The sequence below is a fragment of the Nyctereutes procyonoides genome, unplaced genomic scaffold (assembly GCF_905146905.1).
Source record: "Nyctereutes procyonoides isolate TBG_1078 unplaced genomic scaffold, NYPRO_anot_genome, whole genome shotgun sequence".
Taxonomy (NCBI): Eukaryota; Metazoa; Chordata; class Mammalia; order Carnivora; family Canidae; genus Nyctereutes; species Nyctereutes procyonoides.
Genome location: NW_026575146.1, coordinates 73,234,067 through 73,254,792, shown reverse-complemented (window position 1 = coordinate 73,254,792; position 20,726 = coordinate 73,234,067). Strand labels below are relative to the sequence as shown.

Here is a 20,726-nt window from a genome sequence, read left to right as displayed (position 1 = left end):
TAAAAGCCTCACCCCACTGCTTGCCCTGCTGAGAGAAAGTCACGACCCTAATACCCACTTATAAATATCTCTTGTTATATTAAAAAAAAATATTTCCAGGGCCCACCTGGCTCTGCTCCTGCACAAAGGGTTAACCTTCAATATTTGATCACAGGGTGGTGGTGGGGGTGGTAAGGAGAGGCAGGTTGGGAAAGGGGGAGGGGATTGCTGAAAAACAGAGGGACAAACCGACATATCTAAGGCCCTCCAAAACATCCAGAACCAAGTTGGGGGGGGGGCGCCTGTTAGAGACTGAGAAACCAGTGCTGTACCTCGGGGTTGTCTCACTCCTGTCCCCAGTCCCTGATGCTCTGGAGTGATCTGTCCTTTCAGACACCACTGTGAGGTCCCAATATCAGGATCCATCTTTTCAACTCACCACCCAGCTGTAAGGTCCCCTCTAACACAGAGCAGCCCCCTCCCCAAACAAGCACAAAGAAAGCTGGAGGTCCTTCCTGGGAGGTGGGTATTCCGGGGGGGGGGGAGCGTGCCACTTTTGGGGTCCCCTTTCAGTCCCTGACCAGACGGTAAATGTGGTGCTGGGCCCCTCGCTCACTGGTGGAGACCTCAAAGACGTAGGCGGTGCAGAGCAGCAGCTCCTGGGTGTCTCTGTTTGTCACCACCTGCCAAGGAGGCCAAGAGAAAGGGCTTATGCAAAAAAAAAGGGGGAGCAGGGTGTCCATGGGATACCTGGGAAAGAGGTCCCCACCATATCACATTCCCTAGGCAGAGGCCACACCAAGCATATCTGTTTCCCCATTTGAGTGTTGGCAGTGAGGGGCCTCACATCAGATGGCAGATCAAAGTTAACCAAAGTAGGGGCACCTGGTGGCTTAGTCGGTTAGGCGTCCCAACTCTTGGTTTCGGTTCAGGTCATGATCTCAGGGTCGTGAGATCGAGCCCCACATCAGGCTCTGCTCAGTGCAGAGTCTACTATAGATTGTTTCTCCCTCTCCCTCCAGCTCTCTCTTTCTCAAATAAATAAAATCTTCGAAGTTAACCAAAGTTAAAGGGGATCCCACCATAGCATGTTCCCTGGGCTAAGGTTAGGTTCCCTATGAGGGGGGGTCCCTTAAACTGAGGATCCACCATGGGATGTCCTCCAAATCAGTTTCCCCACTGAGGGGAGGATCCCCCTAAATGAGAGTGCTGTGGAGTCCCCACCATATCAGTTCCCTGGGCAAAGGGGTCCCCTAAGCAAAGGCTCAATTGTGGGCTTCCCCTGTGTCAGTTTCCCAGGTGAAAGGGTCCCAGGGCTGAGAGGATGTCGTGGGCACTTCCCACCACTTCAGCTGCCCTGCTCGGCCCCCAGTGCCTCACCTGGAGGATGGTGAAGTTCTCCAGGACGCTGTTCATCATATAGCGCTCGGGCAGCTGTCGCAGTTTGTGCAAGAAATTCACCAGGTACTCACACATGGGTGAGCGCAGCAGGCGGTACACAAACCTCCCGTCCTCCAGCTGGGCACGCTCCGTCTAAACCGGGAGGGGATACACAAAGTGGGGAGGACAGTGACTGAGACACAAGGGTTGCCCCAGGCACTCTATCCCTCTCTGATGCCACACCCACTCCCCACTGCCATCATCCCCCATGGCCTCATCCCTGGTGAGCAGAGAGGAGACCTGCACCCATGGATATGCAACTTGGGATCCCTGAGCCTGCAAACCAGGGACCCCTCCAGCCTCTCAAAACTGTGCTCTGAACCCTCAAAGACCTCTGAATTGCTCTGACCTCCAGGCCCTCAGATACCCTCACACCCTCGAAAGACCCCTCCACTAGATCTCCAAACTCTATACAACCTCTGAGTTCAAGACCCCTCAAGCTCTGAGCAATCCCTAAGTGTGACCCCTGAACCTCCTTGCCCATTTTAGTGACTATAAATCTATGTACCACACATTACCTTTGAACCCTCAAAATAACCCCAACATGTGACTTTGGAATTCAATATCAGCTCTCAGCCCATGCATTAATTAAACCGCCAAAAAGGATAGAACACTCCCCACCCCACCACACAGACACCTAAGTGCAAGAGCCCTTGTGGCTTTCATCCTTTAGTCTGCACCCCCAAAGTGGCAGCTGGCTGGGCGCTCACCTGCCCAGAGCTCCACCCCTCCAGCCTCACCTCCACCTTCTCCACCACCTGCTTGCCAAAGGAGCAGACCTTGGAGGAACAGGTGAGGGTCATGTGCTCCAGGCTCTCGTACTGGCTGCTCACTCCATAGAAGCCACCGCTGCTGCCACTGGTCCCTACCTCCTCACCACTCGGGCCCCAGTTGAGGTCCGCCTGGGAAATGGGGAGGCACAGGTAGGTTGGAGAGGGCATTCCTTATAAATAGTGGGGACTCCTCTAAAGTGGGAACTCTGATCCATGGCCTGGTTCCCCCATAGCCCTGCAATTGCCCACCTGTCTTTCTCCTCTCCACCTCTCCATGGGCATGTTTCTGGAAAACACTCATTCTTCCATAAGTACTGGAGAAGGCTGGCTCCCTAAAGTGGTCCTGACCCTCTCTCTCCAGTAACAACCCTCCCCCAACAAAGGGGCCCTAGAATTCAACTTTCTTCTCTTTTCACGACCCTGGTTGCTAAGCAAGTGGCTACTCCCAAGGAAAGGGGCCTGAAGGGGTTAAGGGTCTGCCTTTGGCTTAGGTAGTGATCCTGGGGTCCTGGGATCAAGTCCTGCATCAAGTCCCCCGTAGGGAGCCTGCTTCTCCCTCTGCCTATTTCTCTGCCTATCTCTGTGTCTCTCATTAATAAATAAAATCTTAAAAAAAAAAAAAAAAGAAAGAAAAAACGAACACTTTATAACCATGGTTGCTAGGGGCCCAGCAAAGCCAATAAATTTCAAGCCCTCGGCAGCCTTCCTTCTCAGACTCTAGATCATGCCACAGCTCTGGTTAACAAGAGTTAACACCCCCTAAACATTCATAACATTTATTGGACTCCTACAGCATCAGCCACTGTAGCTGACACCCAATCAAATGGGCCTAAGAAAAACCCAAGATGGATCCTCTTATTCACAATTATACACATGGCACTTGGCATAGAGCCTGTAATACAGTAGGTGCTCAATAAATGATTGTTAAATAAATGCTTTCACAGAGCCCCTCCCAGGTCCTTCAGTCACTTTCTCAAGGCCAGACATTTCTCTAGCAACAAGATCTGGTGGCACTATGTTCTCTTCAGAGACCAAATTCCATGCCTCTATTTGATAAGAGATGAGAGCTATTCCTTAGCAATAAGGCTTCATGTGGCTGGGTGGGATGCAGGGAAGTCTGAAATGTTGCACGGCAATCTGCACCATATATGACTAGTTGTGGCAAAGTCTAGTGGGATCTGGGGAGGTCCAAGTCCTATCCCTACATGTGTACTGCTCCTATCTATCCTGCCTTGGGGTAAAACTCCTTGGTGTTCCTTATAACATGGAGGTGCTAACACTCTGACCCTGAGGAGCTGGTCTCCCTTAGAGCCACAGGCCTTAGATGGGATGTCACGTGATCTGTGAGCACTTTGTTTTGGTGGCCGAACTCACCCAGAACTTGACCAGGAAGAAGGCGTGAGGGGGCCCGCGATCGTACAGCTCCCGAAGGCCACCCTTTTTCTCTGGGAACTTGTCATAGATCTGCCGGACGTCCACACTCTCGAGGGGGGGCGCGCCAGGGCTGGGGCAGTGCTGGCTGATGTGTACAAACAGGTGCCTCTGGTACTGAGAAGGGTGGGCCATGGGTGAGGACTGGGAGATGGGCTGGACCCCTGGTACTCACTGCCCCCAATTCCCACTGCTGTTTCACACTGTCCACCCAGACATGGGGCCTGACTCCCAAGCACTTGTCACCACTCCCTTCTGCCCCATAGCACCACAGTCCCCAAGTCCTATCCCCTGCTCTCCATCCCCACAGCCCTGTCCTCTCCATCTCTCCCCAGCCTCCTCCCTGGCCTCCCAACCTCCAATCTCTACTCTCCAGGTCATCCTTCACAGACCCTCAGCACTAACTGTGGACCTCTCCTGCTCACAATCTTCCTGTGGCTCCCCAGAGCACCCAGGACATAGCCCACACCCCCTCAGCCTGGTCCTATACTGAATAGGTGCTCCCAAATGTTCAGTCAATGGATGGATGGATGGATGGATGGATGGATGGATGGATGGAACGAATCCACAGAGCCCACATCAGGACTCCCTATCTGTCCCCATTCTTATCACTTCTTGTCCATATTCTGAAATTCTCATACCTTCCCCATCTTTTCTTTCATTACATATCCTCCCTCCCTCTTCCAAGGCCCAAGTCTATGCAAATCTGACTCTTCCTGGAAGCCTCACTTGATCACAATCAGATGATTCACAATCACCTCTCTTTTCTAGAGTTCCCCATCACCCTCAGGAGAAAATCTGGATCCCTCAGGTTGGCAGTGCCAGCTCCTCCAGAACCAGCACCTGCTCACCTATCTGTAGCCTCATCAGCTCCCACCTTATCCAATTATTTGTTTCCCTGAAAACTTCACGCTGTTTTCATCTCTATACCTGGAACATAAAGTTCTGTGCATGGCAAACTCCTATATGACCCTCAAAGCCCAACCCAAACGTTGTCATCTCAGGGAAGCCTTCACTAATTTCCCAGGCAAAATGACTCTTCTGTACACCCACAAAAACTTGAACTTCCCCTATCCCAGCACATACTCATTGTCCAATAGACATCTATTGAGAGACCTACTGTGTGCGGGCACTATTCTGGGTCCTAGGGCTACAAGGCAAAGTCCCTGGCCTCATGGAGTTCTCATAGAGTCTACTGGCAAAGACAGAAAATTTTAAAAATCAACCCATGGGCAATATAAATTTCAGAGTGATGAATGCTATGAAAAAAAATCCCAAAGAACAATAGTAAAGGGGTTGAGAGTGACGGCAGCCAGTATTTTCCATAAATTGGTCTGGGAAAGACAATCTGAAAAGATAAGCAAAAGCCTGAATGAATGGAAAGAGACAGTGGTGGTATCTGAGGAAACATATTTCAGGTGGCAAGAATAGCAGATACAAAAGCCCTGAGGCAGGAGTTGGCCTGGTGCGCTTGAGAAAGTGCATGGAGTCCAGTGTGACCAGAGCAGAGTGGGCAAGAGTATAAGGGCAGGAGGTGAGGATAGAGCAGGAATGGGGGTCAGATAATGCAGAGCCTTGTGGGTAACTGAGAGGACTTTACCTTTGCTCCAAGTGAGATGGGAGGGTTTCAAGTTGGATTTTATAAGACCACCATACATAGCAATTGGTATTTATGTAGCTGTGGCAGAGACTGCTAGGCGTTCACTACCCAATTCCTTTTCACACAGCTAAACTACACTTCCCAGAGTCCTTTGCAGTTAGGTATGGCCACATGACTAAATTCTGGCCAATGGGATGTGAGCAAAACCTGATAGTTGCCAGACCCATAAAAACTCCTGCACACTTCTTGAGTCTCTCCATTCCACCATCTGCTGGCCAGATGCAGGGAACCCAGCAGCAGATTCTGAAGCCCTAGAAAAACGTCAGAACCACAAAATGGAAGGAGCCTGAATTCCTGGAATCACTGTGTGGAAGGGTCCTACTAAACCCCTACACTAAAATGTTACATGAGTAACATTTGTTCATTCCCTGAGGGTTAGGATTATTTCTTCTAACAGTCAATAGCCCGCCGGGACTAATATGACATCTGTCTTCATCCTAGACCAGGAAAAGCTCAAGCCTGTGAAACAAGATCTGCTTTTCCAGGGGCCACTGGTGGCTCAGTGGTTGAGCATCTGTCTTTGGCTCAGGTCATGATCCTGAGGTTCTGGGAAGGAGTCCCACATCAGGCTCCCCACAGGGGCCCTGCTTCTCGCTCTGCCTGTGTCTCTGTCTCTGCCTCTCTCTCTATCTTTCATGAATAAAGAAAATCTTAAAAAAAAAAAAAAAAAAAAGATCTGCTTTTCCAGGTTCCCAGTATCCACCACAAAGCCTGGCACAGTAGGCCCTCAAAAATGGCTGCTGAATTAACAAGCAATGACCTGGGGAGTTTCGCTGACCTTCCAAACCGTGACCCCAGGACCATCCAGTTCCTCCACGCTAGCAGTTCTCAAAGCGTGGTCCCCAGACCAGCAGCATCAATACCGCCTGGGAGAATGTTAGAAATGCAAATTCTCAAGCCCCACACCAGATCTACTGAATCAGAATTTGAAGGTTTCAACAAGCCCTCCATGTTATTCTGATACAAGCTTAAGTTTGAGAACCACTGCTTTATTCTTTCCCTTCCTATCACCCTTACATTTCAAAACCCCCTCCCCGCATCACCACTGCCCCGACAGGGACTCTTCTAAAATTGCACTCACAGAATCAACTGCATCGGGCGGTTCCACAAAGGCTGAAAACTCCACCAGCTGCAACCGGGCAGTGCCCAGGGCCCGAGCCTGCCAGGCTGGGGGTGATGGGGCAGGTGGGGGCAGGGCAGGGGGTGACAGGGCTTGGGGAGGCTCGTACCCTAGAGAGAGAAAAAAAAGGAACAATAAAAATTGCTAACATGTGTGAAATACATCAAGTACTCTTCTCTCTTGCCTGCCTCTGCTTAGAAGCTAAAAAAGCTAAATACTCACTTTCCCAGCCTCCCTTGCAACTAGAGATGGCCATGTGACAGAGTCCTGGCCAATGAGACGTTAGGGAAAATCTGCTGAGGGGCTTCTGAGAAGGAGTTTCTTCCTGAATGAAAAAGACAGAACTTTGGGAGGACAAAGCTTTTGGCCCTGGCCAAGTCCTGCTTGAGACATGATGCCTGGAATCACAACAGCCATCTTGGGACAATAAGAAAGAGGCCAAGGGACCTATAGAAATGCCAGTCCCGATAATGCCGAGCTGCTGAGCCAGTATAGGAGCACCCCACCTCCAGACTTTTTGTCATGTGAAATCACTAAAGCCTTTATTATTTAAGGCACTATTAATTTGGGCATTCTGTTACTTGCAGCCAAAAGCACTGCAAATTGATAAATCTGTGGAACCTGAAGGTACTCTTTCACCAATGTGAGTTCTTAGAACCACATCAGCATGGCCTGATGAGAATGAAGCCACCACACACCACAGGGGAAAGCAGAACCAAGCAAATCTGACACTACCATCTAGCCCCCTGGATCCAGCCATGCCTGAAGCCATCCAGCCACTCTTGAAACATCAGTTACCTAAACCAATAAATTCCTTTTGAGTTTCTGCCACTTGCAGCTGAAAGAATCTTGCTTGATATACTTCCCCAGTGTCCTTTAGGATAGCAAATGGCAGAACACAAACCCAGTGTGTCTAAATTCAGAGGCTATGGTCCTAAGCACTCCAAATGCTATCACTCATCTTCCTTCCCATATCTCTACAAGCCTTGCCTCAGATCTGGACCTCTGTAGAAATGCATGCCCTGATTCATGGAAGGTGAAGGAAAGGCAGTTGGGGTTGAGGAGAGAGGGGAGATGAGGAAGGTGCAGAGCAGACTCTTACCTGGGAGGTCAGTAGATGGGGGGGTCAGTGACAAGAACGGTGTCTGTGAGAATGGCTTCACACTAAGGGAGAAAGGAAGCTGGGGGTCAGTGAGGTAGAAAGATAACTGTACCAGTTAATGATTACCAAGGGCCACCACAAGCCAAACCCTATGCAAGCACGTAATGTGCAAGAGTTCATCAAATCCTCACAGCCTCAGAGGTTCAGTGCAATTACCACTCTTCCCATTTTGTGGAGGAGGAAACTGAGCCTCACACAGTCACAGAGCTGGGGCACAGCAGAGCCTGGGCTCAAATCCAAGCCACTCCCCAACTCCAAAGCCTGTGGTCGTGTTGATGGTATTTTGGTGCCTCTCACCAACACGGTGGAAAGAGAAAAGCAACAGGATCTCAAGAGGTGGGGGGGAAAACACAAATAGGCAATGTGGAGAAAGAGGAGGATGAATGGTCACCAAGGGTCAGGAGAGATGGGACATCAGTCCCAAGTTCAGGGTGGGGAAGCAGCACAGCAGAATCTAAATGTCCAGTTTAGATTCTGTCCAATGCAGCTTCCTGCAATGATGGACATGTCTTATTATCTGTCCTACCCAGTACAGTAGACACTGGCCACAAGTTGCTACTCAGCACATGACACGTGACACTGAACACAAATGTGGCTAGAGCACCAAAGGGACCGAATTTTTATTTTAATTTTAACTGACTTAAAATTCAGTAATGGCATGTGGCCCGTGACCACGCTATCGGACAGCACAGCTCAAGAGGCCAATCACCTATGGGTAGCTAAGGAGATGACTGAAAGGTCAGAGGCCATGGAGATAACACTTGGGGTCAGAGGTCAGGAAGAGGTCAAGAGTCAAAAGACCAGGGGTACCTGGCTGGCTCAGTCCGTAGAGCATGAGAGTCTTGATCTCAGGTTTCTGGGCTCGAGCCCCATGAATGATGTAGATAGAGATTACTTAAAAATAAAATCTTTTTTTAAAAGACTTTTTAAGTTTAATTTTATTTATTTATTTGAGAGAAAGAGAGAAAGAGAGCAAGCACGAGCACAGGGGAGGGATGGAAGGAGAAGCAGACTCCCTATTGAGCAGGGAGCCGAATGTGGGACTCCATCCCAGGACCCTGGGATCATGACCTGAGCTGAAAGCAGACACTTAACCAACTGAGCCACCCAAGCACCCTAAAAATAAAATCTTAAGGGGTACCTAGGTGGCTCAGTCAGCTAAACGTCCAACTCTTGATTTTGGCTCAGGTTGTGATTTCATGAGTCATGGGATAAAGCCCCACATCAGACACGGTGCTCAGTGATGAGTCTGCCTAAGATATTCTCTCTCTCTCTCTCTCTCAAATAAATACATAAATAAAAATAAGGTAAAATACAACCAAATCTTTAAAAATCAATAAATAAAATAAAGTCTTTAAAAAAATTAAAATTTAAAATTAAAAAAAAAAAAAAAAGGAGTCAAAAAACCAGAATTAGAAAGACACAAATTCCAGGAACCTTCAGACCTCCACTCCTGGGGGCCTTGCCCTAATACTCAGCATCCCAATTCTGAAATCTAAACTCCAGGACCCTATCCTGACTTGATTTCTTGTTATCAGGGCTGCTGGCCAAACACCACCTCCTCAGACAGGCCTTTCTTAACCTCTATTTTTTTTTAAGATTTTATTTATTTATTCATGAGAGACACAGAGAGAGAGAGAGGCAGAGACACAGGCAGAAGGAGAAGCAGGCTCCCTGCGGGGAGCCTGATATGGGACTCGATCCCCGGGACTCCAGGATCACACCCTGGGCCAAAGGCAGGTGCTCAACCACTGAGCCATCCAGGGATCCCCCTTAACCTCTGTCTAAATAGGGCACATACATTTTGTTTTATTTTCCACATTTATTCCTTTCTTGTGAATGCTTGTTTACATGTTTATTGTCGGTCTCCTCCCCGCTCCAAATATGGAAGCTCCATGAAGGCAGGGATCCAGGCTTACTTGTTTAATGCCGTGTCCCAACTAAGCAGAGTACCAGGCACTTAATAAGTGCTCACTAAACATTCAACTGACTGGCCGGTGCCAGAATACCTTCTCTCATTTCCTGGAACTCACCAAATTTTCCTACCTCAGGGCCTTGGCACATGCTGTTTTCACTGCCTAAAATATTCCCAACCCCCATTCTTTACCTGGCTAAGTTCTATTCTGCTTTCAACATTACCTCCTCACAGAAACCCCCAGAACTCTCTCCTTCAACCCAGAACCTGTTGCAGTTCTTCACACCACATCACATACTCTTCAATTTTGTGTTTAGACAGGTGATGATTTAACATGTCTCCCCTATTTGACTATCAGCTCCCCTAAAGGTGGGACCTCACTGTGGAACCACTCTCCTTCCAGCTCAACCCTCTCCCTGCAAACCTGCAGGGAGGATTTGTTCTGACCCTTTCCTGGCTCCCAGCACCTCACCGGGGACATGTCGTCTCTCCCTGGAGCCTGGATACAGCATATCACTTCACTCTCTCTGGCAACACCCTCAACACCACTCCTCACTGTCCTGTGGCCACACTGCCCTACCAACACCCTGCCTGGATCCACTAGCTCCTCTCTGGACTGAAAACTGCCCTTCCTATGAGTCTCTGGAGCCTGTTTCTATTTTTCTAGGCAGCAAACACATTCTGTGACCCTCAGGATTCTCTCAGAGCTGAAATGGACATTCCCATGCACCTCAGGGACCCATTTTCTTCCTTTGACCCTGAAAAAAGATACCTGCCCTCCCCGCAGGCCCAAGAACACCTCTACGGGATGAGAACAAGCCTTTCCGTGAGCTTCTGGAACCCAGCCAATCTCACAGGGATGCCATCATCCCCATGGACATCCTCCTAGCTCCCGCACATTCATCCAGTCCCACACTGAACTCCTTTCTTCCCCTAAACCTGCTCCCTCCCCAAGGTCACCTGTCTCTGGACTGCCACCAACCCCAGTCACCACAGACCCTGGGCCCTGCCCTTACCTCCTCCCTCCTTCTCAGCCTATGAGGCACCGTCTCTTGACTCTCTCATCCCTGCTTCCCACCACCCCCCCTCAGTATCCCAGCTCGGGCCTCATCTTTCTCTCCAGACCCTCACCCCAGCCTCCTCTCTGGGATTCAAATCCAGAGAGCTGCAGAATCCATGGCCATGAGGAAGCTGGGAGCTAGAAAGTGGGGTAAGAAAGGTCTGTGCAGAGGGAACGGGGGATGTTGGGGTGCTGAGCCAGAACAGGAAGTACTCACTCTGGAACATTCCAGGGGGGGCCAGAGCCCCCTGACCAAAACTGGAAAAGCTCAGAAGCCTGGAAAAGAGACAAAGAAGGGGGCACATCAGTCAGTGCCCTGTCAAAACCACAGCCCCACCCCTCCAGGTGTAAGCCCCATGATCACTCAGCCACCTGGGGACCAGCAGGACCCAGTTTGGCCTGCAGGGAAGGTGCTGAGATGAGCTGGGCTGACGACATGGTGGCCATGGTCTGGAAAGCCTTGTCCTTGGAGACCTGGTCCTGGAAAAGGAGAAGTCAGGGGTCTGTGTTAACGGGGAATCCCAGTCAACACAGCAGGGGTACATCGATGCCAGGGAGGGCAAGCATGGGGAGATGCAGAGCTGGGGAGTCAAGCAAAGGTTTGGGGGAGGGCACACATCCTTCTTTCTACAGCCCCCCTGCCCCTCCTGGCCCCCTCAGGAATTTCTGGGGTAAAGGAGCGGGTGGGAGGATGGGCAGGGGGACTTACCACATTCAAGGCCTGCCCGTGGGGGTGGGGGAGGGTGCCAAGGGAGGAAAAAAAACATGACTTAGGAAGTGAGGCCTGGATTCTCACCTTCCTGCCCTCCCAACCCCTACAATTCCACCACCCTGAGCTGAAAAAAAGGGAGGTAGGGAGAGCAAGGATGGATAAGGAACAGTTAGTGGAGGGGCCCAGACCAAGAGGGCAAAAGGGGTTCCTATACCCAGAATAAAAGACAGTATACAGTATCAGGGTTTCTAGGTCAAAAAAGAGCTGGAAGGGAAGATTTCCGGATATGTAGGTAACAGGAAGTGGGAAGTTCAGGCCCAGAGGGGATGAATAGGCAGGCAGTGAACATGTCCTGGCCCAGACAGGACAGAGACAGGACCATAAGGTCCAGAAAAGACCAGAAGTGAAGGTTTGTTAGACCTGGAGATAAAGCAGGGGGAGGCTTCTGGCTACCAAAAAAGAAAGAAAAAATAAAAGGAACAGGAAGTCATAGTTCCCAAATCCAAAGGAAGAGGCAGAAAAGACCCCACACCCAGAGGAGAAGAAAATGAGGGTCTCAGGCCAAGAGGGAACCAGAAATCCAATGGATGAAGAAAAAAGGAGGTGAACATTTCCAAACAAAATGAGGATTTCTGGACATGGAAATGACAGGCAGGGCAGGCGGAGGCTGAAAGATGGGGAAATGAACCAGAAAGAGATGAAGAGGAGAGCCTCCTGGCACAAGAGGGGGAAGGAAGGACACCAGGAGGAGGAAGAGGAGGAGGAGGAGAGGGAGGGAGGGAAGACAGCAGTAGCCAGAGGAGAGGCCCGACACCCAAACCTTCTTGCCTGTCCTGAGCTGCATCTCTGGCCCCCTCTCTCTAAGAATCTCTTCCTCACCCACTTGTCAGGCCAGTAACCCTTCACCTCGGATCTCTACTTCCTCATTCTGCCTACCTCTCCGTGGGACTCTGGCCCCATCTCTGGTTCTCTGTTACCCACTCTGAGTCTTCCTGTCCCCCTTACTCTGGATTTCTGTTGGACCTCTCCTCTGGGTCTGTCCCCCTCTCTCTGGATCTCTGTCCCCCTCTCTGGGTCTCTGTCCCCTTCTCTCTGGGTCTCTGTCCCCCTCTCTCTGGATCTCTGTCCCCCTCTCTCTGGATCTCAGTCCTCCTCTCTCTGGGTCTCTGTCCCCCACTCCCCCCACTCTGGATTTCAGTCCCCCTCTCTGGGTCTCTGCCCCCGTCTCTCTGGGTCTCTGTCCCCCTCTCTCTGGGTGTGTCTGCCCTGGTCCCTACCTTGAGCTTGGACTGGATCTCCCTTGATTTCCTTCGAGCCAGAACCTGGATGTGACTAGAAACCTGGGGGGAAGTGACAGAGAAGCAGATTCAGGCCACAGCTACTCACCCCTTGAATCTCCTCTCCCATCCCACCCTCCAGGTGGCCCCCAGAACTCCCGGAACGTGAAAGATGACAAACACACAGAACATGCTAGCTATCCCAGGTACATGCCAACACACATGTGTCCACAGAGGCTAGTCTCTTCTCAGTAACACTACCGATCTTCCCCAGACCCAGCAAATCCGGCTCTCCTTACCCTTCATCGCCTTCTCTCTTTGGGTCTTTCAGTCTCTCTATCTTACTCTCTAACACAACTGGTCAGAGATCCAGACCAAAACAGGCAAAGGAGAGCATACTCTCAGAGGTGCCAACAAGACAGAACCAGATCCTCCTTGAACCTGAGCACGCCCATACCAGGATGGCCCCGAGAAGACAAGCCTGCCCCACAGAGAGCCCCACAAGTCAGTCCTGAGACCTGTTTGCGAGTCCGGGTCTTCCCTGTTCTCAGCTTGATGTAGCGGGCAATCAGTTCATTCCGACCTGAAGAGTCAAAGATGGGACAGAATCAGAGGTTTGCGGGACTCCCCAACACACAGGACACCAGGGAGGAAGAGAGAAGCAACGCTTGCCAGAGGTCTGCAAGCCACTGGGCTGCAGATCTCCTCAGCTCTACGGGAGAGGAGCCCGACCGCCTGGGTTCAAATCCCAGCTCCACCAGTTCTGTGACCTTAGGCAAACCTCTTAACCCTTCCATGCCTCAGTTTCCTCATCTATGCCAATAGCGATGCCGGCTCCTACTGAGTCCTAATCAGTGGGGGGCAGGGCCAAAGAGAGGGGCAGACTCACCATACATCTTGCCTTCATCAGACAGGATGATTTTCCGCCGGCCACATGGCGGGTAGATGGCCAGGGCCTCCTGGAAGCTCTGCTCGATGTCTGGGCTCCACACACCTTCTGCGTCTGGACCCCCATCTCCCCCAGCCCCCTCGCTGCCGCCGGTGCCCTCCTCACTTCCTTCCTCACTTCCTGTCCAGCCACTGCCATCGTCCAGGGGGGCCCCAGCCCGGGGTTCCCCCATTTGGGCCTAGAGGAACACAGAGCTCAGCAAGATTCCCCAACCCCTCCACCTCTGCCCCCAGAGAGACTTCAGGGTGTGGGGGCTGGGAGTTCAGATTGCTGGGTCTGAGGGAGGAGTGGGGGTGCTGGATTTCTGGATCAGAGGGAAGCAGGATGCTGGGGGCCAAGGTTCCTAGGTCCTGCAGGAGTGGGCTGGATTTCTGGGGGCGGCTTAGGATGAGAATGTCCTCTGTGTTTCCAGGTGAGCCTGGGTTGTGGTGAAATCTTGAAGACCCCAGAATCATGCCTGGGGCCCATGAGGCCCAAACCTTTCTTTGGGTATGAATTACTGGTTTAAAGAAGACAGGAGTCAGGGCCTAGCTGCAGGGAAGGGGGTGTGTGGATGAGATCTTCTCAGTCCCACCCCAAGAACAGGTGCTAGGATGTGAACAGCAGCTGCTAGAAAAGGAGGAGGAGGGGCCCAGACCCTAGGAGGACTGCGGTGGGGGGGGGGTGTCCAGAGAGAGGGGGACAGAGACCCAGAGAGAAAGGGACAGAGATCCAGAAAGAGGAGGGACAGAGACTCAGAGCAGAAACTCAAGCCCAGACCAGGAAAGACCCACAGAACCACAAACTGAGGGGCAGGGGCGCCCTGACATCAGGAGAGCCAGAACAAAGGGCCCAGGCGTCCCCTCCCCCAGTTTCCCACAACCCCCATCAGGGGAGGGGCTGGCTGGCGAGGGCACCTCCCCCTCTGGCCGTCGGCCCCGCCCCTTCCCTCCCCTCCCCCTGCGCCGTGGGCTCGGATCCAACTCAAGTTCCCAGTGACTTTCCGGAGGCCAGGAACAGGGGAAAACTTTTTCCAATACAGTCAGATCCCGCCTCCCAGGCGGCTCCACGTCTCCCACAGCTTTCCCAGGACCCCAGAGTCCAGGCTCCCATCCCCCTCCTCCCTCAGACCCTGGAGCCCAGGTCCAGACAAAGACCCCAGGCCGAGCCCAGTGGCGCCGAGGCGTTCAGGACCCTCGTAGGCCAAAATCCCAGCCCAGCTCTCCCCCATGTGGCCAGACAAAGGGACGGAGGAGCCGGGTAAGAAAGGTCCCCACAAATTTCCCGCCCCAGGCCCCAAACTTCCGAAGAAGCAAGACTGAAGATCCAGAAAGCACTGTAGCGAGCCCTAGGCCACCCCGGTGGCCTCCTTTCTCCATTAGGAGGACCAGGCGTCCACAAATGACACAGAGAAACCAACTCGGTCAGAAACACGCACAGGGTCCTTTCTCACCTCAAACCCACACCGCCGCACACACTCACACACCCCAGACACACCCGCCGAAGTCCCCAGCCCTCACCCACTCGCGAGTGCACAATCCCAAACTCAGACCCATCACCAGACACCCAACTCCGGCGAAAGTTCCAAACACCTCGCTAAGACTCGGTCGCAAGCGCAAACTCGGGCCCCCGGGCAAAAAGAGGGCCGCAAGCAATTCAGAGACGGTCCCACCAACACCGCAACTCAGAACGCGTAGCTTCCCACCCCAACTCACACACCCCAAAGCTGGATCCCCGACTCCCGCCGGCGCCTTCCTACCTCCCGGCCTGGGGCTGGGGAGCCGCGGGCGGGCGGGGCGCTGCGAGGGAGAAAGTTGCCCGGGAGCTTTGTTTGGGAAAAGTGGGAGGGACCGGAGGGGGGGCGGGCCCGCGAGCCGGACACAAGGAAGGGGGATCCGACGGTGACAGTTTGGAGGAGGATTTTTGCTTTGGCAAAAGGAAAGGTGAAGTCTAGCTTGGGCCTGGTAGGAACTTCAGGACTCAGATGCTTGCATCCCTGGGAGAGGAAAGGGATGGGGGATCCTGACTCCTAGGTCCCAGGGAGGAGGTTGATGGGGGCCAAGAAAACTGGGTCTGAAAGGGGAGGGGGCTGGGAGTCTGGACTTTTGACTACTCTCTAGTGTCTTTGTATGTTGCGGATGTGGAAGTGATAAGAACACAAAAAGATCTCTTCTGTTCGGCCTCAAGTATATTTTTGAAGATTGAGGTGAGGATGGGTTTTTGATTGGCTTCTAAGACAACGCAGTTTCCTGTGGGGAGACAACCTCGGTATCTCAGCGGACTCCTGGATCCTTAAAGATTTGGAGTTGGATATTCAAACTCAGGGAATCAGAGGGGCCTGTGGTCCGGACTCTAGGGCTTCAGAAGGGAGCCTGGATTTTGGACTCCTTGGAAGATAGAACATAGGACTGGATTTAGGTTTCCAGAGAGAGTGGGGCTTCTTAGAGGAACCGAAGAGGGTTCCAGCTCAGCGTCCCTCCATTGCATTCTGTTGAATGCAGTAATAGTTTCAAAACCCGGAGAAGACGAGAAAGGACACGGAGAAACTCTCAGAGATAAATCCCAAACTCAGGAGTGGATGAACCAGAATGTTCGGACCCGGGCTCTTCTTGAGCACTGGAAGCCTAAGAACGGAACCGAGGGGCCTGGCGGCGAGATCTGGGGCGAAGAGGAGTGGCCCAGGTGTGGGGGCACGGCGCTAAAGCAGGGGGCGTGGCCATCTGCGATTGGAGGCCGGACGCGAGTGCGAAGATCCGAGAATACAGGCCACACTTGGTCTTCGGGGCCGAGGGCAACCGACGGGGGCGTGGCCTGACGACGGAGGTGTGGTTAACGAGTAGAGGCGTGGCTTTGCCCTTATGGGCGTGACCACCCAATAGCGGGCCCCGCTCGCGGGTGAGGTCAGCAGATGGGGGCGTGGTCAGACAATAGGGGCGAGGCTAAGGCTCGCGGAGCTGATCCAACGCTCCAGGTATCCTGTCTGGGCTCGAGACCAGAACTGTTTAGATTTAACAGTCCGTGGACGGACCGCCAGAGTCTGAGAGTCCGGTGCCCGGGCTGTGGTCTAGCGTAAAGGCACGGCCCAGGAGAAGGGGCGGGGCGAGGGAGAAGGTGAAGAATGAGATCTGGGTATGAATGTGGGAGAAGCAGAGGAATGAGATTTGCAGGAGAGGCAGCGCCCGGGGGAGCTGGGGGCCTGGGAGAAGGGGCGGGGCCTGAAGCGATGGAGGGGGGGTGGGGGCAGAAGGACGGGGCGGGGGTTGTGGGCGGGGTGTGAGGAATTGCCCCGGCCAGGGATAAAAAAGGGTGCAGGTCTCGGGTGGGGGCGTGATTATTTAGGGTGTGGGGACTCTGACCCCTGCCGCTGCCACAGCCTCCCGGCCCGCCCCGCAATGTGGCAACCTCTGGTCCTGCTGCTGCTGTTCCCCTCTGCCCTGGTGCCCCCCTCCACTGCAGCCCCCATCCGCGATGCTGACGCCCAGGAGAGCTCCTCGGGTTTTCTAGGCCTCCAGAGCCTAATCCAAGGCTTCACCCGGCTTTTCCTTAAAGTGAGCAATGGCAAGCGTCGGAGTGGGGGGGGGGGGTAAGAAGAGGTAAAAACAGGGACGGCGGCAAATGGGGAGTGAGGGATGGCAGGGATTCAGAGAGACAGAATGGAAGATGGGTTGCGGCCAGACAGGACAGACGGGAAGAGGGGAAGTCAAGGGGACCGAGAGAGAGATGGATAGAGAGGGACAGGCAGACCGTGAGATAGGAAGAGCGGAAGGAAATCAAGCAGAGACGGGACAGCGACAAAAGACTGAATGGAAAGAGAGACTCGGAAGGAGAAGGGAATGATGGGGCCATAGAGACAACAGGACGCGGGCAGGGAGCGGGAACAAGAATAGGAAAATAATGGGACAGAATAGAGCCAGGACACATGGGATATGGGGCAGAAAGTCACCTGGTTAGGCCCTAAGGCTCAGAGGACAGAGAAGGAGCTGGGAGGTACATGGGGCAAGGCCTCCAGGATACCCTGGTAGGGCTTCAGATTTACGATTTACTGGGGAGTCTTGAGGTCCAACAGATCAATGGTCCCTCCTTTGGCCCCAGGATGACTTGCTGCGGGGCATGGACAGCTTCTTCTCAGCCCCCATGGACTTCCGAGGCCTCCCCAGAAACTATCACCAAGAAGAGAACCAGGAGCACCGGCTGGGGAACAACACTCTCTCTAGCCACCTACAGATCGACAAGGTGCCCATGCCGGGAAGTCCTTCCTGGAGTCTTCCCATGATCACTTGTGCTGCAGTATCTGTGGGGAGGAGGGCAGAGGAAGAAAGCGGTTTTGCTCTCACTCTCTCCTCCTGTCCTCACAGGTGACAGACAACAAAACAGGAGAGGTGCTGATCTCCAAGCAGGTGGTGGCATCCATTGAGCCGGGAGAGGGGAGTTTGGAGGGTGACTGGAAGGTTAGGACATGCCCCTGACAAACATGGGAAGATGGGTTGACACTCTCAACTGTTCGGTGCTGCTTCTCACAGGGCCTCAGTTTTGTCATCTGTCAAAGGGACCAACCAGCTCTCAGAAATGAGATTTACAACCTCATTTGTGTATATTCCCACTCGTTTAGTAAACCCCAGTTTTGTAAACCAAGAAGTGCTTTTAATTCCAAGTCCTGGGTAATCTTCACCCTTGTAAACCCGAAAATGTGTTTTGATCTCAAAGTACTCTGCAATCCTCCAAGTATTTTTTAATCTATCCCAAAGGGCTAAGCAGATCTCCCTCCCTCTCTCTCTCTCCAGACTTCAAAATGTGATTTTTTTTTGTTCCAAAATACTTTTTGAATCCCAAATGGTTTGTATATCTCATCTTTGTAAACTTCTAAGGGTGACGCTAACCACAAAATGCTTTTTTTTTAATCCTAAAACTTTTTTTTATCCTAAAACATTTTTTTTATCCTAAAACATTTTAAGAACCCCCATGTGGGTCTTCCACACACACCCAGGTTTTTATTTTTAAATTTTCAAATCCACAGAAGAGTTGAAAAATATATAATACAATAAGCCTGTATTCCTTTTTCCATAGAGCAGAGTTTCTCAACGTTAGCACCATTAGCATTTGGGGCTGGGTAATCTTTTGCTGGGGGGGGGGCATCCTGTGCACTTAGGACATTTATCAGCAGCCACTACTTCCACCCACTAGATGGGAGTAGCATCTCCCCTCCCCCACCAATTGTGACAACCCAAAATGCCTCTAGACTTCCGTTGAGAACCACTGGCCTAGATGCACCACTTGTTAACATTGTGCCACATTTATTTTTACTTTTGAACTGTGTGACAGTAAATGATTGATATCATGACACTCCACCCTTAAATTTTCCAGTGGGTATCTCCAAAAAGAATAATGCATTCGCCTGCACAACCACAGTATCATTTTTTACACCCCAGAAATTTCACATCGATACGCACACTTTTATCTCTGTGTTAGTTTGCTAGGGCTACCATAACAAAGTACCACAGATTGGGTGGCTGAAACAGAAATGTATTGTTTCCCAGTTCTGGAGGCTAGGTGTTCCAAGACCAAGGTGTCATCAAGCTGGTTCTTTCTGGGGCTGTGAGGAAGAATCCATTCCATGCCTCTCCCCTAGCTTCTGGTGGTCTGCTGAAAAATCTTTAGCATTCCTTGAAATGTAGAAGCATCCTCCCCACCCCCATCTCTGCCTTCATCTTTCATGGCCTCTCTGTGTACACTTCTGTGTCCAGATTTTCCCTTTGCATAAGGACGCCAGTTGTATTAGATTAGGGCCCACCCTAATGACCTCGTCTTAACTAATAAAATCTGCAGTGACCCTGTTTCCAAATAAGATCACATTATGAGGTGCTAGGAATTAGGACTTCAACATAGAAGGGAGGGTGGGGGAGCGGAGACACAATCCAGCCCATAACAATCTCCTACAGGACTTCTCAGAAAAATACAGACTCTGATTCAATAGGTCTGGGTGTCTGATTTGCTAATTTGTATGTCTAACAAACTCCCAAATGTTGCTGATGCTGCTGGTCCATAGCCCACGCTTTGAGTAGCAAGGACCAAAGAGACATTCAGGGCATACTCAAATATCCTGAAGAGGGACCAAAAGCTGTCCCTAAAGAGCTGATTTGGTCTTTGATCCAGGATTCAATCGAGGATCACACATGCAGTCATGGTCCTGCTTTACTAAAGCCAAGAGCTTTTAATCCCAAGGTGATTTGTACATTTCCAACTGCTTTCTAAACCTTAGAGTATGTTTAATCCTAAAATGCTTTTGAAATCTCGGAAAAGTGCTTTCGGTCCCAGAGCATTCTATAAATCTCAGGGTTTTTTTGTTTAATTCTAAAGTACTTGTAAACCCAGTGCTTTGTAAATGACAAAATGAGCTTTAAACTCCCAAAGCCCCGTAGGTGGCAAAATGGGTTGACTACACATGCCAGTGAAGACTTAGCATCCTGGGATTGTCATTTGGAATTTGAGAGGTTTCCTTGTCCTTCTTCCCCCAGGTACCCAAGATAGAGGAGAAGGAAGCCCTGATGCCTCTCCCGAAAGCCATCGACAGCTTCCACCCAGAACCCCATCCCCGAGTGGCCTTCTGGATAATGAAGCTGCCACGGCGGAGGTCCCACCAGGACATTCAGGAGGGTGGCCGCTGGCTCAGCGAGAAGCGACACCGCCTGCAGGCCATCCGGGATGGGCTCCGGGAGGGGAGTCACGAGGACAGCCTTGAAGAGGGGACCCAGGGGTCCTCCCACTCCAAGCTGCCAGCCCGCAAGACCCACTTCCTGTACATCCTCAGGCCCTCTCAGCAGCTATAGGGTGGGGGCTAGGGAACACCTGCATGTACCCCCCCAGCCAGACCCCACCCCAAGCACCATATGGAAATAAAGTTCTTACATCTAGCAGCACTTTCTCCTTTCAGGATCTGTCCCCAGGCCTCAGCCGACAGGATCATGGCAAGTCCCCTCAACCCTAGCCCTGAGAGTGTCATCTGGTCATGCCACCACCGGCTCTTGCCAAGATCTTCAGGCTCACTTTCCTCCCTCAGATGTTGTCTGTTTGCCCACTGAGCAATTCTCATCACCTCCAGCCCTAGCTGTCCTCCTGTTTCTTATTACTGCCCCAACAAGTGACCACAAACTGAGAATGCATATGTATTCTCCCACAGATCTATAGATCAGAAAACCAGGATGCCTCAGCTGGTCCTCTGCACAGGGTCTCACAAGATCAAAATCAAGGTGTTGGCCTGCTAAACTCTTATCT

General features: G+C 51.8%; 2 protein-coding genes across 10 annotated transcripts; one reads left to right on the top strand and one right to left on the bottom strand.

Moving 5' to 3' along the window:
• Positions 1 to 382: 382 nt before the first annotated feature.
• On the bottom strand, positions 383 to 15,276 carry TEAD2 (TEA domain transcription factor 2). Of its 5 annotated transcripts, none has more exons than XM_055311059.1 (13): positions 15,217 to 15,276; positions 13,419 to 13,656; positions 13,048 to 13,112; positions 12,530 to 12,592; positions 11,250 to 11,261; positions 10,913 to 11,020; positions 10,758 to 10,816; positions 7,506 to 7,567; positions 6,365 to 6,513; positions 3,567 to 3,740; positions 2,160 to 2,321; positions 1,360 to 1,512; positions 383 to 662 (listed from the first exon to the last, which is right to left on the bottom strand). In XM_055311059.1, exons 2-13 carry the CDS (start codon positions 13,648 to 13,650, stop codon positions 549 to 551), a joined length of 1,353 nt encoding a protein of 450 aa, XP_055167034.1. In that variant the 5' UTR covers positions 13,651 to 13,656; positions 15,217 to 15,276; the 3' UTR covers positions 383 to 548. The 5 variants fall into 5 exon arrangements, with proteins under 5 accessions (XP_055167034.1, XP_055167035.1, XP_055167036.1 ...); XM_055311060.1 differs by having other exon boundaries at positions 15,177 to 15,235; XM_055311061.1 differs by lacking the exon at positions 15,217 to 15,276 and adding an exon at positions 15,050 to 15,155.
• A 130-nt stretch (positions 15,277 to 15,406) lies between these two features.
• DKKL1 (dickkopf like acrosomal protein 1) lies at positions 15,407 to 20,368 on the top strand. Of its 5 annotated transcripts, none has more exons than XM_055310927.1 (5): positions 15,407 to 16,282; positions 16,831 to 17,005; positions 17,550 to 17,690; positions 17,813 to 17,905; positions 19,970 to 20,368. In XM_055310927.1, exons 2-5 carry the CDS (start codon positions 16,850 to 16,852, stop codon positions 20,279 to 20,281), a joined length of 702 nt encoding a protein of 233 aa, XP_055166902.1. In that variant the 5' UTR covers positions 15,407 to 16,282; positions 16,831 to 16,849; the 3' UTR covers positions 20,282 to 20,368. The 5 variants fall into 5 exon arrangements, with proteins under 5 accessions (XP_055166902.1, XP_055166901.1, XP_055166903.1 ...); XM_055310926.1 differs by lacking the exon at positions 15,407 to 16,282 and adding an exon at positions 16,301 to 16,428; XM_055310928.1 differs by lacking the exon at positions 15,407 to 16,282 and adding an exon at positions 16,444 to 16,568.
• The last annotated feature ends 358 nt before the right edge of the window (positions 20,369 to 20,726 follow it).

Coding starts and splice junctions, on each gene's coding strand:
- TEAD2 (XM_055311059.1), bottom strand. CDS start 13,650: ATGGGGGAACCCCGGGCTGGGGCCCCCCTGGACGATGGCAGTGGCTGG. Junction 10,817..10,912: donor TGGGTCCTGCTGGTCCCCAG/GTGGCTGAGTGA, acceptor TCTCTTTTCCAG/GCTTCTGAGCTTTTCCAGTT. Junction 6,514..7,505: donor CCCATCTACTGACCTCCCAG/GTAAGAGTCTGC, acceptor TTCTCTCTCTAG/GGTACGAGCCTCCCCAAGCC.
- DKKL1 (XM_055310925.1), top strand. Junction 17,691..17,812: donor GCCACCTACAGATCGACAAG/GTGCCCATGCCG, acceptor CTGTCCTCACAG/GTGACAGACAACAAAACAGG. Junction 17,906..19,969: donor GTTTGGAGGGTGACTGGAAG/GTTAGGACATGC, acceptor TTCTTCCCCCAG/GTACCCAAGATAGAGGAGAA.